This window comes from Tamandua tetradactyla, chromosome 1 (assembly GCF_023851605.1).
Source record: "Tamandua tetradactyla isolate mTamTet1 chromosome 1, mTamTet1.pri, whole genome shotgun sequence".
NCBI classification, from domain to species: Eukaryota; Metazoa; Chordata; class Mammalia; order Pilosa; family Myrmecophagidae; genus Tamandua; species Tamandua tetradactyla.
Genome location: NC_135327.1, coordinates 26,642,502 through 26,660,083, shown reverse-complemented (window position 1 = coordinate 26,660,083; position 17,582 = coordinate 26,642,502). Strand labels below are relative to the sequence as shown.

The 17,582-nt window shown below is 50.1% G+C and overlaps 1 protein-coding gene across 1 annotated transcript in view; it reads left to right on the top strand.

Annotated features, from left to right (window-relative positions):
- The first annotated feature begins 4,374 nt into the window (after positions 1-4,374).
- The window catches only part of NPEPL1 (aminopeptidase like 1), a 31,940-nt gene continuing 18,732 nt past the window's right edge, over positions 4,375-17,582 (top strand). Inside the window, exons 1-6 of the mRNA XM_077112914.1 lie at positions 4,375-4,606; positions 5,467-5,652; positions 6,229-6,399; positions 8,563-8,652; positions 9,024-9,105; positions 10,841-10,983. Of these exons, the coding sequence (XP_076969029.1) occupies positions 4,457-4,606; positions 5,467-5,652; positions 6,229-6,399; positions 8,563-8,652; positions 9,024-9,105; positions 10,841-10,983 (822 nt within the window). The 5' untranslated portion in view covers positions 4,375-4,456. The remainder of the gene's footprint in view (positions 4,607-5,466; positions 5,653-6,228; positions 6,400-8,562; positions 8,653-9,023; positions 9,106-10,840; positions 10,984-17,582) is intronic.

The window sequence follows — 17,582 nt, the reverse complement described above, 5'->3', positions numbered from 1 at the left end:
TATAAAGGGAATTTATTATGTTACAAGTTTACAGTTCTAAGGCTGTGTAAATGTTCAAATTAAGGCATCCAGAAAAAGATGCTTTGGCTCAAGGAAGGCTGATCTGGGAAGGCCGACATCTGCTGGTCCTTGTTACCAGTTCATTGCTTCCAGCTTCTGATGCCAGTGATTTCCTCTCTAAGCATCTGTGGGCCTTCACTTAGTTCCTCTGGGACACAACTCTGGGTTGTGGCTCGCTTAGCATCTCATGGAAAGGCACATGATGATGTCTGCTGGGCTCTGCCTGCTCCCTCTATCAGCACTCCAAACATCTGTGTCTCTGTCAGCTTGGAAGCAACTGTTCTCCAAGCATTTGCATCTGAGGTTTCTCCAAAATGTTTCCCCCTTTAAAGGACTCTAGTAAACTGATGAAGACCCACCTTGAATGGGTTGAGTCACATCTCCATCTAATCACAAGGTCACGCCCACAATTGGGCATGCCACGTCTCCATGAGATAACCTAATCAAAAGTTTAAACCCTAAACCATAGGTCTGGCCTCACAAGATTGTATCAGTACTAGAACATGGCTTTTCTGAAGTACATAATAGTTTCAAACAGACATTTCAGTATATGTGATTATACTGTTCCATTGCTCAATTCCCATGGGTGTGACCACAATATTATGGATATTCTTGTGGTTATATGAGTTATGCTTCTAGGAGATAGACAGTGATGTGTCCAGGGTTAAGTGTCTGCAACTTGCCTTCAATGGTGCAGAAGTACATATGTGTATATAGGTCCAGGTAAAGGGCATACAAGTGTTCGTTGCACTATTCTTCGAACTTTCCATAGGTTAATTTTTTAAATATGAGTTTGGAGTGAAATGTGCTTTTCATTGCAATTAGCTCTTTTTCATTCCTTCAGGGAGTATTTAATGCAAGCCTTCTAGGTGGTATGCCTGGTGTGATATTTACAAAATGGAAGTGAGGCTCTCCTTGACACACAGGTGTGTATGATGTGATGAGGTAAGACGCAAACATACACAACTTTCAGGGAGGGCCATGTGAGTGCCCACATCTAGGCATCGAATGGGACTCACTTTCAGAGAAGCAGGGCCTCTCCCTGTTTCATCTGGGTGTGTGAAGCAGCAGCCCATCCTTAGCCAGGATGGAGCCCTGCCTTTCATGTTAGTCTTTTGCTTTCAGTTACCCATGAGGTCAAATCCAAATTCCATGGCGCTGTGTCCAGTTTGCATCCAGCCACCACGAACTTTTGACAGCACAGGAACAGAAGACACCCTTTACTACTTTGTATCTTCATATGAACAATTCCCTTCTCAGGGATCAGACTGCCTGGCACACTTCTAGCCTAACCCTCACTTGAGATCCAACTTTCATGCCCCATCGTAGTTTGAGTACCTTCCTAAGTCGGTCTCCTCCCACTGACTGGGTCTTACTGCTATAGATGCCACCTCCCCTCCCCCACCCACATATACATAGTTGTGTTCCCAAAGCTTGACTGCCTAGGGCTATTCAGAAATGGTATTCAATTAAACTTTGTTGTATGAGTGAATGAAAATATCAGAAATTATGAAGCAAGTCCTCCAAGGAAATGAGCGTTTTATTCTTGTATCAGATATGCTAGAATATGGGAACATCATGGGGACCAGGTGAATCCATGTAGACATTAGGAGATTTTGTACAGATGAATTCTGGCATAAAATTAAGATAGAAGTGTACATTTCATGTACCTAGAGGCATTTGATATGATGTGATCACAAAATGTGTCTTAGAATTTGAACTGTACCCAAAAAATAAAAAGAGCTTCCTAATAGGTTCTGGGAACTTTATTCTGATTTTTTTCCCAGAAATTGTTAATCTTTTCCTCAACTCCTATGTCAAATCTGAATACCCGGTTGAGTGTGGAATGAGTTTCAGGTCATCAAAAGTATAAGTTACTTCTTGGGTTGCACTGAATATCTGGTGAGTTGTTTTAAACATTAGTTTTTTAAAGAAAATTAAATAGAGGTGGATTTTTCATTGACAGTGAAATATATACCAAGCCGTGGATTAATACCTTCATAAAAATTTGTCTAAACAAAGTGCTGCTCTTCTTATTTACGTTGACGTCTGTAAAGTCTGCAGTGAAAAGGGGAAAGTACTTTCCTGGAATCTATTTGTATCTGTCACAAGCTCCATCTTGAGGAAATTGGCAGGCATTTGAAGTGGAATAATTCTTTAGTGTTCTGTTTAGTTTGGAATTCTTCTATTCAAGTGTGGCTTGAAACGAGAATCACGAATATTTGCTTCTAACAAAACTCTGACATTTTCTCTTGCTTTGTATCTAATAAATGCTCAATAAATGTGGCTGAATTCAATCAGCTTGCTCATCCTTTCTTGGGGGCTGCCATAATTATCCAGTTAATTCATAAATAAAGAATTCTAAATAGAAAGAAAGACTCTCCACTGACAGTCTTTTCTCCCCTCTTCCGGCCACAGAAGCCCCTAGAGTGGACCTGAGACAGCCCAGTCCCCCCGCCATCCCTACCCCCTATCCTCCTGGCACCCTCTGTTCTAACCACGCTGGTTTTGGAGCTCCCTGGACATGCTCTAACTCAGTGTCTTCTCCCCACGTAGAATGCCTTCCCCTGTCCTCTCTGCGGGGAGGAAGTCCTATTTCATCCTTAGGGCTCGTCTCTCGCCATCAAGGGAGATGCCCCCAGCTGTCCCAGTGTCTGCTAGAGCACCACGCACCAGCACCAGACCCACTGGTTTGCGCCTGTTTGTGATGTATTTGCAAACAGGAAAAAGCAATAGATCTTCACACCAGCTTGCTCTTCGTACCCTTTACAAATGTGTGAAAACATTCAGCTGCTGGAAAGTCTTTTGAAGAAAATAAGATCCAATTAGCATTGACATCTATGTCAGGAAAGCTGAGGGTTTCGATGGAATTCCTTTTACTCAGTCAACAAGTATTTGGGGGGCACCTGCTCCGTGCCAAGCCCCGGAGGAAACGGCGAACAGGCCTGTTCAGGACAGGTACTGTTGAGGATACTGTAGTCTAGGGCAGTGTTTCTGAGGATCTGCTGGTGCCAGGGACCAGGGCTCGTTGTGATGGGGAGACAGTGAGGGACTGGACAGGGAAGATGGAGGATGGCCTGTGGGTGGGCAGCAAGCCAGGGAGAGGGACGACATGCCAAGAAGGCTAGGGAGTTGGCTTTGCCATTATTATTATCTTTTTAAGGTTGATAACAAAGAGGAAACTCAAAATTAGAGGAGTGGTATAAGGAACTAGCTGGAGGTAAGAGAGGACTACCAACCCAAGGCCTGGCCCCGGCAGGTTGTAGGCAGTTTGGGGTAACAGATTTGTATTTTTAAATGACTCCTGGGTAGAGCTGTCCCAACTGGGATCACCATTCCCCAAACCTTGTATTTCAGCAGAAGCCAGGACCTTCGCCCACGACATCCCCATGACCCACCAGGCACCTCCTCTATTCTTACTCACGGCTCCTCACTACTCACCATACCCATCTAGCTGCCAACCAGGTGCCCCCCACCCTCCAGGCATCCCTCACCAACTGGTCTTCTGTCCTCTCTGAGATGCGGCAGAGGTGAATAAGGCTGCCTTGTAAATCACCCCACTGCTCTCTCATCTCCTAAATGAACTGGGGGGCTGCCAGGGCAGCTTGTTCAGACTGCTGCCAGATGACCCTTCTTAAAGGGGTGGGCTGGGAAGGATCCCACACAACCAGGTGATGCCTGGATATATAGTTGGCTATCCCGGAAGCAGCAACCTGGACAGAAAGCAACATTCCTGTAGCCTCTGGAATCCAGGGCCAGATAAAGGTCAAGGAACCCATGAAGTGATGAGTGTGCCGACACTGCTTGCTGTGCCAGGTGAGCTTCAGGAGCTAGCACGATTCAAGAACCACCAAAGTCTTAACTTTCAAGAGCTGAGCATGGGGCTGAGAGCAGCCCCGCTGCAGGGTCTGGGGTGGCTCCTCTCAGGAGCCTGCTGGAGTGGGGCCAGAAGCTGCTTGGGGTTCCTCAGGACGGAGAGAGGTCAGCGTCGCGAGGGTCTGCTGGTGGCCAGCTGGGTTATGGGCCAAGGATCTACTTGGGTCTGACACGGGGCCTGATCTGTACCCAGCCTGCCAGGAGCAGGAGTGGGGCCTGCTCAGATTTAGGGCTGGGGCTGTTTGAAGCTCGGGTCTGGCGCGGGGCCTGCTCGAGCAGAACACGCTGGGGACTGGGGCCTGCCCCGGGCCCTCCAGCCCTCCTGGCCCCGGCGCCCCCTCGCGCCCCGGGCGGGCCCTGCACGTCTCGCGAGCGGCCCAGAGCGGCGGGGGAGGCGGGGCCCGCGGGCGGCCGGGCAGGGTCGGGGCGGCGCCGAGCCCGGGCCGGAGCGGGAGCCGGAGCGGGAGCCGGAGCGGGAGCGGCTGGGCCGGGGCGGGGGGCGCCGGCCCGGGCGGCGAAGATGGCGAACGTGGGGCTGCAGTTCCAGGCCAGCGCCGGGGACTCGGACCCGCAGAGCCGGCCGCTCCTGCTGCTCGGGCAGCTGCACCACCTGCACCGCGTGCCCTGGAGCCACGTCCGCGGGAAGCTGCAGCCCCGGGTCACCGAGGAGGTGAGCGGGCCGCCCCGCCGCCGCCATGCACCGCCCCCGCCGGCGGAAGAGGAGGCCCCGGCGGCCGAGGCCCGGGCGCGGCGATGGCGGCGGGGAGGCCCGAACGGCCAGCGGATGCCCCGCCTGCGGCTCCGGGCCGGGCCGGCAGGGCAGCCGGTTGGTCTCCCCGCGCCCGCCCACCCCGAGGGGCGGCCCAGGGCGAGGCCCTCACCGGCCTCGGGCCCAGCGCGCCCGGTTCCGCGGGCCACCTCCGGGCTGACCCCGCCGCCGGCAGGAGCTCCGGCCAGCCCCAGGCGGCCACCGCCCGCCCAGCACCGCCAGGGCCCGGGCCGCCTCCTTTTAAGACCCGGAAAGACGGGCGTCCGGCCCAACGCAGTATGCGGGGCCCCTGCCCGGGGAGGCAGGCCGTGAGCCCCAGTGTTTGCTTTCATGTCACCCAAAGCCCTGCACCCCCACTTGGCCCCTGCCCAGTCCTTCTCGCCCCTCGAGGAGAATAGCTGGGGGCACATGGGAGCCAGTCTCTCTAAGGAACTGCTGTTACCATTACCCTGCCCTCCGGAAATTCCTGTGGCAGCTTGCTACCTGCCCTTCCTTAAGAGACACCCGGCCCCTCCTTCTTAATGGAAACCAGCCAAGTCCCATGAGTTCAGGTTTTCAAGTGTTTGAAACAAAGCGGCCCCCAAAACGGCCTTTTAGGTCCCGACTGCATAATCCCACACTGGGGCAGAAGAGTGGGGCAGCAGAGACAACACACTCTCAGCTCTAATGAGACACAACTCATCTCCTTCATGCCCCCCCGGAAACTGCTTCTGCAGCCCCTTTGGGAAAAGCCAGCGCTGACTCTCCCCTTCTCACCCTAGCTCTGGCAGGCCGCGCTAAGCACGCTCAACCCCAACCCCACGGACAGCTGTCCCCTCTACCTGAACTGTGCCACCGTGGCGGCCCTGCCCTCCCGGGTGAGCCGGCACAACAGCCCCTCGGCCGCGCCCTTCATCACCAGGCTTGTGCGGACCTGTCTGCCCCCCGGGACCCACCGGTGCATCCTGGTGAGTGCTTCTGCCGGTGGCGTGGGCTGCGTGGTCTGTGCGTCCCTGGGCCATCATGCCTACAGCCGTGGGAGCAGTCAGCCCGCGCCCCTGTAGCACAAAACGCTCCACACCCTGCAGCGGGCCTTCGCCAGTGATTATCTCCGAGGGCATCATCACCCCTGCTTCGTGGACGGGGAAACCAAGGTCCAGAGAGACAGAGATCAGTGTGGGTGCAAATCAGAGACTCTGACCCAGATTTCCTGATCCCACCCCTAGCATTTGTCCATCTGCGCCCGGCTTCCCTGCCCTGTGAGGCAGGAAGCAGCCTGTGATGGGCCACAGTTTTCTTTCTCGGCCCGTGATGCGGTCTCTCAGCCCATTCAGTGGGCCCACCAAGGGTGGGGGGTGCTGGCTGCTTTGGCCGGGTGCACCTGTGTCCAGGTCTTGTCCCCTGTGGGGTGAACACAGGGCCTCGGACCCAGCCTGGGCGCTCACCAGGGCCTCCGGGTGGTTGTGCCCGGTCCTCCCTCCTGCGCCCCAACCCTCCCTTTTGCCCCTTCAGCCCAGCGCTGCTTCTCCCTCCCTGTGCTGCAGATGGTGTGCGAGCGGTCGGACATCTTTGCCTCGGCCTGCGCCCTGGCCCGGGCCTTCCCTCTCTTCACCCATCGCTCCGGGGCTTGGCGGAGCACGGAGAAGAGGACTGTCACTGTGGAGTTTTTCCTCATGGGACAAGACAACGGGCCGGTGGAAGTGTCAACTTTGCAAGTGGGTAGCTGGAAGTCACATGTCCCCATGCCCCCAGGGGTGGTCCTGGAGTTTCGAATTCAGCTCTGATCGGCCAGTGACCCTGGAGCAGCCCACCTGGGCCAGGCTGTTTGTGCTTTAACCCTCCTTCCTCTGGTCACCTGCAGGTCCCCTGACCTTGACCAAGCACTTTTACACAGGAGCCTTTACTGGACCTACATAGTGATCCTTTAGAGGCGGGCAGGGCCGCAGCGGTTTCCTCTGCACAAGTCCTGGGCAGGCTGATCCCAGGCCCCTTCCCCAGGGCTGTGGTCTAGCACTCCCTCCTCCGGCCCCCACGTCGGCAGCCAGCACCTGGTCTCCCTTCCCTTCTCCTCCCTTGAAGCGCTGCTTCGCTTTTGCCTTGGAGAAAACTGTCACCTTCGGTCCCAGGCAAACTCCCTGTGTCTGGGGCCTCCTCTCCTCTATCTGGAACATCCCCGCCCCCACCCCCTTGGCCTGCGTTTGTCATTGCAGAAGGAGAGAGATTTCTTTCTCTACTTCTCCTGGGCTGTGCACAGAGGCCCTTTCTAGCTTTTTTTTTTACCCCATCGTCTTGGCTTCTGAGCCAGGTCTGACCCCCGTGTAGCCTTTACAGCCCCTGCCTTTCCAACCCCTGAAGCCTTCTGCACCGCCTCTTTTGTCCTGTTGAATGGTATGATGTAATTCCTCGGTCCCTTTTAGGGTCCCAACCTCTGGCTTGGTGCCTGGTATCCAGCAGGTGCTGGGATGAGCGAGTGAGTGAATAATCTCCTTTTGCAATGGGCAAACTGAGGCATGGCAAAGTGAAACTGCTTCCCCACATCATGTACCTGGGACGCATCTCCTGCCTTCCCCTGGGGTGCCCCCTGTTCTCTTTACACCTTGGTGCAGATGAGAGTTGTATGCTCCCTGACGCTTGCAAAAGGGAGCTCCTGGGCCTCCGTGCAGGCAATTCTGTTCTTGTGAAGGCACTTCCTGTACAGAGGCAGTGCCTGCGCCCCTCACCCTGCGGGTCCTCCGGTGAAAGCAGCGCCCCCTCTGCACTCACTCTCAGACAGGGACCCTCGCCCAGCGGCAGATGGCACAGGCACAGCTTATATCCGAGCTCTCAAGCCCCAGGCCCCTACCTTGGAGGCTGTTGCGTTTAATTACGTGGGGGCAGGCAGAGGCTCGGTGGAGAGCAAACAGGGGTTAAGAGGCTGGCGGGTATGGACCCGGAGCTTGACCCCCACCACACTGTCAGGCTGGGAGCAGCCATGATGAGATCCATGTGGCTCACATCCCTGTAAACCTGAGCTGCTCATTTCATATCATCTCTTGCCTGTGAGCTAGGAAAGGCAGCTACACCAGCCTGACTGGAGCTTCTGAGGCTGGGGGTGGGTGGAGGGAAAAGGAAGTAGGCTGGGGGTGCAGGGTGCCATCAGGGCCAGCTGAGAGCCAAGCATTGAGGGCACAAATGCAGCAGAGAGAGGCAAAGAACTTCCAGGATCAGTGCTAAAGGCAAAGTCAGATACAAGTTCTTTGTAGAAACTGTGAGGGGTGTGGGGCAGCATTTCCAGGACAAGGCGTGACATCCGTGTTCATGCCGTACCCTTCTCTGAACTGGCTCTGCCCAAGCGCCTGAGGCTCAGAGTAGCGCCTTGACCAGGGTCCTGCTGCGTCTAGGCACTGGCCCAGGGCTGCTGGCCTGGAAACCGGGATCTTTCTCGGAGTGTTTCCCTTCTGCCCCACTGCCTAGAACCCTGTGGCATCAAAAGACAGGAAGCAGGGGCAGCTAGACCCTGTCTGGGAATCACAGGTGAAAGAGACCTCCCCAGGGACCGGAGGGAGACATCACCCAGAGGCAGGCTCCAGGGCTTTCTGCCTGTGAAGGTGGCCAGGGTGAGGGGAGCAGAGCATCCGCTCATGTACGGGTCTGGGACTGTGTGCAGGTCTGGGGTCGTGTGTGGGAGGCTGTCCTGAACACTCTGTCTGCAGCCTGGAGGGGTGCAGACCCCCAGGGCACAGGATGAGCGGTTGCCGGTCTTGCTTCGCCCTCTCCCACCCCCCACTGTGTGCCACCTGTCTGGGCAGCGTGGGCCTGGAGGCCACCAGGTTCCTGGGAAGTGGACTTGCTTCAACTAGGTCCCCAAACCATAGCAGTGGCTCTCGGCTCTTTTCCAGTGCCTGACCAACGCTACAGAGGGCGTGCGGCTGGCAGCCCGGATTGTGGACACGCCTTGCAATGAGATGGATACGGATGTCTTCCTGGAGGTCTGTGGCCCCGTCATGCCCATCATGGGGGTGGGCCCGGGGGGGCAACCCTGGTCCAAGGACAGCAGTGGGAATTGTGTGGCAGGGGCAGTGTGATCCAGGCCATGCTTACATGGCCTCAGCACGGGGCGCAGGGAAGGCAGGCCTCGCTTCCCAGTCTCCTCACCGTCCCAGCGTGAGCGTGAGCCTTCTCTCCTGGCCCAGTCATGCTCAGAGCCACAACCCTCTGGCTTCCAAGGCCAGTCCTCCTATCCTCAGCATTGTCAGCGCACCTCTGGCCCAGAGCCTTGGCCTCTCTGGAGAGGGGGTGCCTTGATTTACTTCACCTTCATGTGTCCTTGTGCTGTTGTGTTTTCTATGAAAACGTCCAGGAGATTAAGAAAGTTGGAAAAGAGGTGGGGATCATCCCAACCATCATCCGAGATGAGGAGCTGAAGACCCGAGGGTTTGGAGGTGGGTTGGGGGCTGCTTCCCTGCAAGCTTGGGCCCCTGGGAGTGATCGGGACACCTTGGGGAGTGGGGGGTGGAGGGGCTTCTTGGCTGCTTCATCCCAAACTCATCCTGCTTGCAACCAAGAAGAAATCCGTCTGTCCAACCTCAAGGCCAGACCCTACAAAGTTAGACCATCTCGGAGAAGTGAGATAGTGGTTCAGATTCTGGAAACCTCCTGTAATCCAGTTCTTCTCCCACTTGCTACCTCTTCAGCCCTAGCACAGGCCAGGCCCTCACTCCCTGGACTGGCTCAGCAGGGCCTGTCTGTCTATCTCAAATTCAGGTGTTTCACAGGGCCTGTGCATGGCTGGGTTCTTCTCTCTGGAGTCCTTTCCCAGAAGGTAGTTTTGTGGTGAGCACTGCCTTCTCCTATAGGTCTTGGCTCAAACTGTACCTCCTTACAGAGACTTTCCCTGGTTTGCCCAGTTTTGCCATCCTCTACTCTCGGGAACTGGAGGGCCAGCAATAGCTGTCCTCAGCTTCCTCAAGGTTCTTTCAGACTGGCCAGGGGAGGGCCACTGTGTTAGGTTTCTATGGCTGCAAAATGGAGCACCCAAAACACAGCAGCTGGAAACAACATTGATTATCTCACGCTGTCTGTGGGTCAAGGATTGGGTGCAGCTGAGCTGGGTCTTTGAGCTCAGCATCTTTTATGAGGGGGTGGTCCGGGGCAGCCAGGGCTGTGGTCATCTCAGGAATAGGCCCCCAAAAGGCTCACTCGCAGAATGGCTGACAGGTCCTAGGCCCTCACTCGCTGTTAGCTGGAGACATCATCAGTTCCTGGCTATGCAAGCCACTCCTGGGTGCCACTTGCCACCTAGGACCTGGCTGCCCATAGAGTGAGGCAAGCCAGAAAAGCCAGTCTTTTTGGTAATCTAGTCCCAGAAGTGACAGCCCATCACTTTTTCCATCTTCTTTTAGTTAAGAGTGAGTCGCTAGGTCCATCCCACACTCAAGGGAAGGGGACTACACAAGGATGTGAATTTGCAGAGGTGGGGGTCTCTGGGGGCCATCTTAGAGACTGCCTATCCAAGACACATGAACCACCTACAAGTGGAGGAGGAGGCCATGTCTATCAGGGAATGCTTCACGGAGGATGTGACATTTGCAGTGGGTCTTGCGGGGTGAGTAGGAGTTTGTCAGGTTGCATTACTCCTGGCTCTTTTTATGGTTGCCATTATTTTTCAGTTCACTTATTGGGGGACCTTGAGGCATGGACTTCCCCTACAAAGAAGGTCATGGTTTTCTTGAGAAGGCAGGCATGTACACCAAACAGTGAGGCAATGGAGATAGGAATGTGGGAGCGTGCTTGAGAAAGGGTGGAGTAGTTTGAGTTCAAAGAGTGTAGGGAAAGGGGGATCAGTGTGGGCCTGACGGCCTTAAAGTATTATCTAAAGTCATTTCATTCTGCAGTTCTGTTCTGTTCTTCCTGGAAATGATACATTAGTTTTTTTTTCTCAGAGGGTTTTCTTGCCTAGTGTTGCTTTGCATAGAATTCATCTGCAATCTCAGAGCACTGGAATTCGTTTGTGTTCCCACGCTGGGGAGGTGGGGGGAGGGGGCAGCAAGGTCCCACAGCCAGCCCTGCTCTCCAGAAGGAACAGCCAGACAGCCGGCCTGTACAAGGTGCTTCTGGGGGCTCTCCGCTCCATTCCCTCTGAGCCTAACCAAGCCCCTCTTACCACTCTTCCCTTAGGAATCTACGGTGTTGGCAAAGCTGCGCTGCATCCCCCAGCCCTGGCTGTGCTCAGCCACACCCCAGAGGGAGCCACCCAGACCATCGCCTGGGTTGGCAAAGGCATCGTCTATGACACCGGGGGCCTCAGCATCAAAGGGAAGGTGAGGGCTGGGCTGGGCCCACCCGGTTCTTTTGGGGGTGTCATCAGAAAGCTATAGGGTTTCTGGGAGCTTGGAGTCAGGGATGTGCCTGGGGGGAGCCAGGTTCAGGAAAAGAGCCAAGGGCGCCGTGTTCCATTCTGAGAAGTAGACGAATGTGTGATAGGTCGCCTGGTTTTTGTACCCACACTTCAAACATGAGCCTGGAAACAAAAAATCCAGAAGCCCAGAGAGGCAGAGTTTGAGGAATGATTTGTCTGGAGGAGACCAGGGCCAGGGAGGGGCACACACTCCCCAAGCCTGTGCACAGTCTCCACAAAGAGCTTGCTTAGCAGTTTTCCACATGAGACCACACAGAAGGATGCATCCTTGACCTTGGTAAGTGCCTGGGAGCATTCCTGAGACAAGGTCCTAGAAGTCACTCCTATGGGTGACAAAGAGCACTGGAATGTCACTCGTGACCCCTGTTTCTGTCCGCCCTGGAAATACCTGCTCTCCCACATACTCAGCATAGACTGGGAACTGCTGTAGGCCGAGAGCTGACCCCAGGGACAGGAGCAGCACTCCAGGCCCAGAGTGGGAAGGAGGGCCAGAGAGTCGAGACCCCTTCCTCTGTCCACAGCCCACTCTTTGGAACAGCTCCTATGCACCAGGCCTTGTGCTGAACTCACAGGAGCAAAGAGTGAGAAGGCTCCAGGAAGGACCAAAAGTGTGAAATGTTATGGCCCAGCAGATGTGGAGGAAGATGCTCAACCATCCCAAAGAGCAGCCCCTGGAAGCGAGGAGAGGAGTTAAGGTCATTCACAGCAAATGTCGAAAACCGGCAGCCTGCATGACTCACACATGTGTCCTATTGGCCCAACTGGTGCTTTAAAAAATTTTTGAATTAGTTACCAGCGTTTGAAAACAGGAAGGATTTTCACAGAAGACTGGATTTCTGGCACTAGTTCAGAAGATCCTGTGACGTAGTCACTGGGCAGCATTTAGCTTCCTCTGAGTGGAGTCTCCACTAGAGACAAGACTTGTGTTCTCCAGTTTGCCACAGACCCCACCACTCCCTATTGTCTCTCTGACATCAAGCCTGAGTTTCGTTTTTAGTTAGAGTGGGGATTGTGCTGCTGTCTCTTATACCTCCAGTGTGTCTAGCATCTTCACTATCTAGAGTGGATGATCATTGAATTTTACATCCTCCCTCCTGTAAACCAAACATATTTTTCAGGACTAATCAGGAAATACAACTTACAACTAAAAATAATAATAGTTAAGACACATACACACAAACACAGATGGTAAATCTCTTTTATTGAATTCTATAATAACCATGCCAGTAAAAAAATAAATAAATATTACAGGACAAAAAAGGAAAACATTAATGGATTAATGCTTCTAAATTACGTTAGTACAGTTTTTTTTTTTTTAATGGAAAAAACCACATGCTTCTGAAAAGTGGATGAAGGGGGCAAGATGGTGGCATAGTGAGGTATAAAATTTAGTTCGTCCTCCAGAGCAGCTCGTAAGTAGCCAGGAACTATACAGAACAACTGCTGGGACTGCATCAGTGACTGGAAATACAGCATACACTAGTCTGGACCAGGTGGACCAGTTGAGACCCCACACAGAACTGTATGTCCCCCAAGCTGTGGAGGCAGGCGCCCCTCCCCCATGGACACAGCAGGCTGGTTTCCTAAGGGGAAAAGAAACAGACTTTATTAGTAGCAAGGGCTTAACTCAACCAGGCTCCAGTTGCAGAATTAACAAATTCTGACTACTGAAAACAGGCTCCGAGCACAGATAAACCTGAAATAAGCACTAAAGAAACCAGGTATTTTTGCCCTGCCAGAGAGGGGGCGGGACTGACAGGAGAAAAAAACAGCAACAGAGACTTTTTGAGTTGGACAGAACAAAATACTGAAAAAGGGCTGGACCCCAAGAAAAGGGAGCACACAGAGACAGGTCATAGGGCCAACTCAAGCTCTTGTTTGGTCAACCAGGAGAGCAGGGTCTGGCTCTGAAAAGACTTTTTTCTTTTTCTTTTTTTTTTTTATCTCTTAAGAACTCATTAGATAGAATTGCAGATACCCTCAGGCTTCAGCACTGCCTCAAACAAGGGCAGAATATAAGGCATGTCTGAGAGACTTAAGTAACTAGCCAGGTGAGAGGGGTTAATTCTCTAAAGGGCTTATCTTCCCCAAGAGAAGGGTGGCAAGGTCCAGCTCAAGTCGAGGCCCTCTGTCAGGGAATTCAGGCCCAGGGACTGGAAAATAGCCTCAGTCTCAACCACACCCTTGGCAGGAAGAGTCTGTTGAGATCAAAGGCACCACATCCCTGTACACTGCTGGGAAGCTGTGGGCAGACAAGCACCACATGCTGGGCAGGATAGGAAGAGCATAGTCTAGAGGCTTCATAGGAAAGTGTGACAGCCTACTGGGCCTCACTCTCAGGTACTGATGCTAGCTCCTCTTTCCTCCTGAGAAGTGGGCCTGTCTGGCCTGGGAAAATCTGACTGGGGTCGATGATATCTGAAGAGACCCTCCTTGAAAAAAAGGCTCCATATTGGCAGGGCTAGAAACAGAAAAACAAGAACTGAAAATTCCAATCAGTTAAACAGAACCTGTGCTAAAAGTCTAGAATAAGTTGAACTGAATGTCAAAGAACAGACAGAGGACAAAGCCATCCAGCAAGAAAAAACTCTAGGTAAAAGAGTGAAAAGAACTTCCAGAATAAACTCCTTAAGGAAATCAAATGCCTAGATACCAGTAAAAAATAAGTCATAACTAGGAAAATCAAACATATGGCCCAGTCAAAGGAACAAACCAACACTTCAAATGAGATACAGGACTTGAAGCAACTAAGTCAGGATGTTTGAACAGACATGGAAAATTTCATCAAAAATCAAATCAGCAAGTTGAGGGAGGATATAAAGAAGACATTGAGCAAGCATAAAGAAGAACTTTATGGAATGAAGAACTTACAGAACTTACAGGAATGAAGGGAACAATAAAAGAGATAAAAAAAAAAAAAACCCAACAATGGAAACCTACAATAGATATGAAGAAGTGGAAGAAAGGATGAGTGAACTAGAGGATCTGAAATCCAACACACACAAAAGAAAATATAGGGAAAAGAATGGAGAAAAAGGAGCAGGGTCTCAGGGAATTGAATGACAATATGAAGCACATGGATAAACGTGTTGTGGGTGTCCCAGAAGGAGAAAAGTAGGGTAAAGGAGCAGAAAGACTAATGGAGGAAATAATCACTGAAAATTTCCCATCTCTTATGAAAGGCATGAAATAACAGATACAAGAAGTACAGCATACCCCAAACAGAATAGATCCAAATAGACATACTCCACGATGCTTACTAATCAGACTGTCAGATGTCAGAGAGAAAAAGAAAATTTTGAAAGCAGCAAGAGAAAATCCATCATATACAAGGGAAGCTCAGTAAGACTATGTGTGGATTTCTCAGCAGAAACCATGGAGGCAAGAAGGCAGTGATGTGATATATTTAAGATTCTGAAACAGAAAAACTTCAAACCAAGAATTCTATATCCAGCAAAATTGTCCTTCAAAAATGAGGGGAAGATGAAAATATTTTCAGATGGTCACTGAGAGAATTTATGAGTTAAAGACCAGCTTTGCAAGAAATACTAAAGGGAGCACTACAGTCAGATAGGAAAAGGAGAGAGAGGTCTGGAGAAGAATATAGAAATGAAGACTATCAGTAAAGGTACAAAGAGAAAAGAAATAGATATAACATTTAAATCCAGAAGAGAAAATGGTAAAAGAAAGTACCACCTTTATAGTAATAACATTAAATGTTAGTGGATTAAACTCCCCAGTCAAAACACATAGACTGGCAGGATTGATTGAAAAACAGGGCCCATTTACATGCTGTCTACAAGAGACTCACTTTAGATCCAAGACAAAAATAGGTTGAAAGTGAAAGGTTGGGAAAAGATATTTCATGCAAACAACAACCAGAAGAGCAGGAGTAGGTATACTAATATCTGACAAATTAGACTTCAAATCTGAAACAATTTAAAGAGACAAAGAAGGACTCTATGTATTAATTAAAGTAACAATTCAACAAGAAGAAATAACAGTCGTACATATTTATGCACCAAGCCAGAGTGTTCCAAAATAAATGAGGCAAATACTGAAAGGAGAAGTAGACAACTCTACAATAATAGTTGGAGACTTCAATTCTCCACTCCTATCAATGGATAGGCCATCTAGACAGAGGATCAATAAGGAAACAGAGAATTTGAAAATAACAATAAATGAACTAGACTTAACAGGCATTTACAGAACATTACACACACAGCAGCAGGATACACCTTTTTCTCAAGTGCTCTTGGATCATTCTCAAGGATAGACCATATTCTGGGTCACAAAGCAAATCTCAATAAATGTTAAAAGACTGCTATCATACAAAACACTTTCACAGATCATAATGGAATGAAGTTGGCCATGAACAACAGGCAGAGGGCCACAAAATTAACAAATAAATGAAGGCTAAACAACATACTCTTAAACAAGAAAGAAATTGCAAGAGAAATCAATGAATATCTTGAGGCAAATGAGAATGAAAACACAACAAATCACAATTTATGGGTTGCAGCAAAGGCAGTGCTGAGAGGGAAATTTATTACTTTAAAAGCCTATATTAAAAAGAAGAGAGAGCAAAAATTGAGGAATTAACTGTTCACTTATAGAAGGACTGGAGAAAGAACAACAGACTAACTCCAAAGCGAATAAAAGGAAAGGAACAACAAAGATTAGAGCAGAAATAAATGAAATTGAGACTATGCAAACAATTGAGAAAATCAACAAAATCAGAAGTTGTTTCTTTGAGAAAAATCAGTAGTGTCACAGGATCCTTAGCTAGATTGACAAGAAAAAAAAAAAAGACACACAGAGAGAGAGAGAGATGCAAATAAAATGAGAAATGGAAGAGAAGACATAACCACTGACCCCGCAGAAATAAAGGAGGTAATGAGAGGATACTATGAGCCACTATATGTTAATAAACTAGACAATTTAGATGAAATGGACAACTTCCTAGAAAGGCATGACCAACCAACATTGACTCGAGAAGAAATAGATGCCCTCAACAAGCCAATCACAAGTAAAGAGATTGAATCAGGCATCAAGAAGCTCCCAAAAAAGAAAAGTCCATGGCCAGATGGCTTCACATGTAAATTCTACCAAGTATTCAAGAAGAAATTAGTACCAATCCTGCTCAAATTCTTCAAAACTTATACTTCCATATTGCTAATGGCTGTGGTACCAGATGGTAAAGTGTCTGTTTTTGAGACTTCTGCAAATGTTAATGATTTCATCAAAATTGATCTTCTTTACCTGTTTACGTTCAAGAGACAGACAGAAGACAAACAAACAAACAGACAGACAAAAAAAAAAAAGACAGACAGAAGAGCCTGATTTGTAAGTCTGCCTTCACTCAGAATTGGTCCAAGAATGCTATCAATTAATATTAGTTTTGAAGTTTTTCACAGGAAGCAACAGATACAAAAATAGTTAGGATCATTTGGCAGGTATTCATAAAAATCCCATTTCACAATAAAATCCAGAAATTGCAGCACTGACCATGTCTACAGTTCTTTGGGATCAATTCTAGTAGCTTTCAAATGTCTCTGGAGTAAGAAAACAAACGCAACTCCAAGTGGTCCTATGGAATGGCAGGATAAAAGGGACTCAAGTTCTCTGTCTCGACTTTTACAGTCACCGCTCTCATTGCTTTGAATCTACAGCTTCAGTGCAGAACTATGTAGTATCACAGACATTGGAAACACCAGTTGCAACTCAATTGACCCAAAGAACTGTTAGGAACTTGTTTGCAAATGAGTCTATATGTGTAGGCCAATGATGGACCTGGTGGTTATTTACGTCCACACAGAGCGAGTTTGTTAAAGATTAAGTAATAAAAATAGGCGAATTTTAAACTTTAATTATATAATTAAAACTCAGTAGTAGTCACAGCAATTGTCAAAACTTCGACTGACAATAGATTTTGGGGGGAGGGATATTTTGTCACTGGCATTGTTTAGAGATGCCAGCACATGGTGAGCTTAAAAAGCAGACTGACTTTTAGTTGGTCTTCTACTGTTTGTAAATTCTCTACCCCTGATCATCGGTACCTGGTGCTGGCAGCTTCCCCATCCCATCCTGTTGCCCACCACTGCAAGCCTTTGAGTTTGGCCTGGGAGAATTGTAGACTCTTTTCTCCTTGGATCAGATGCTTGTTATCAACAGTGGCTTTTTGGAGAGCCAGAGTGAGAAGCAGGGATTCCTGGGAGTTAGTCATTTTGCTGGTGGTACAACTCTAGTCTCCTGGGGGAAACACGGGTGAGCTTGTTCTCATCTTGCTGGGCTGCAGGTGCACCTGGACAGTGGGGCACTCCTGGCACAGAAAGTTGGCCCACATGGGCCTTCCCTAGGAACCCAGCTGCCCAGCCTCCAGGGGAGCAGTGGGTCTCAGGGGCCAGATGGGAGCCACGGGAGCTACCTGAGTGTAGGGCATTTCCTGGGGTTCCAGCTCATCTTCTGAAAATGAGGCAGTAGGCTTGGACCCTCCTAGGC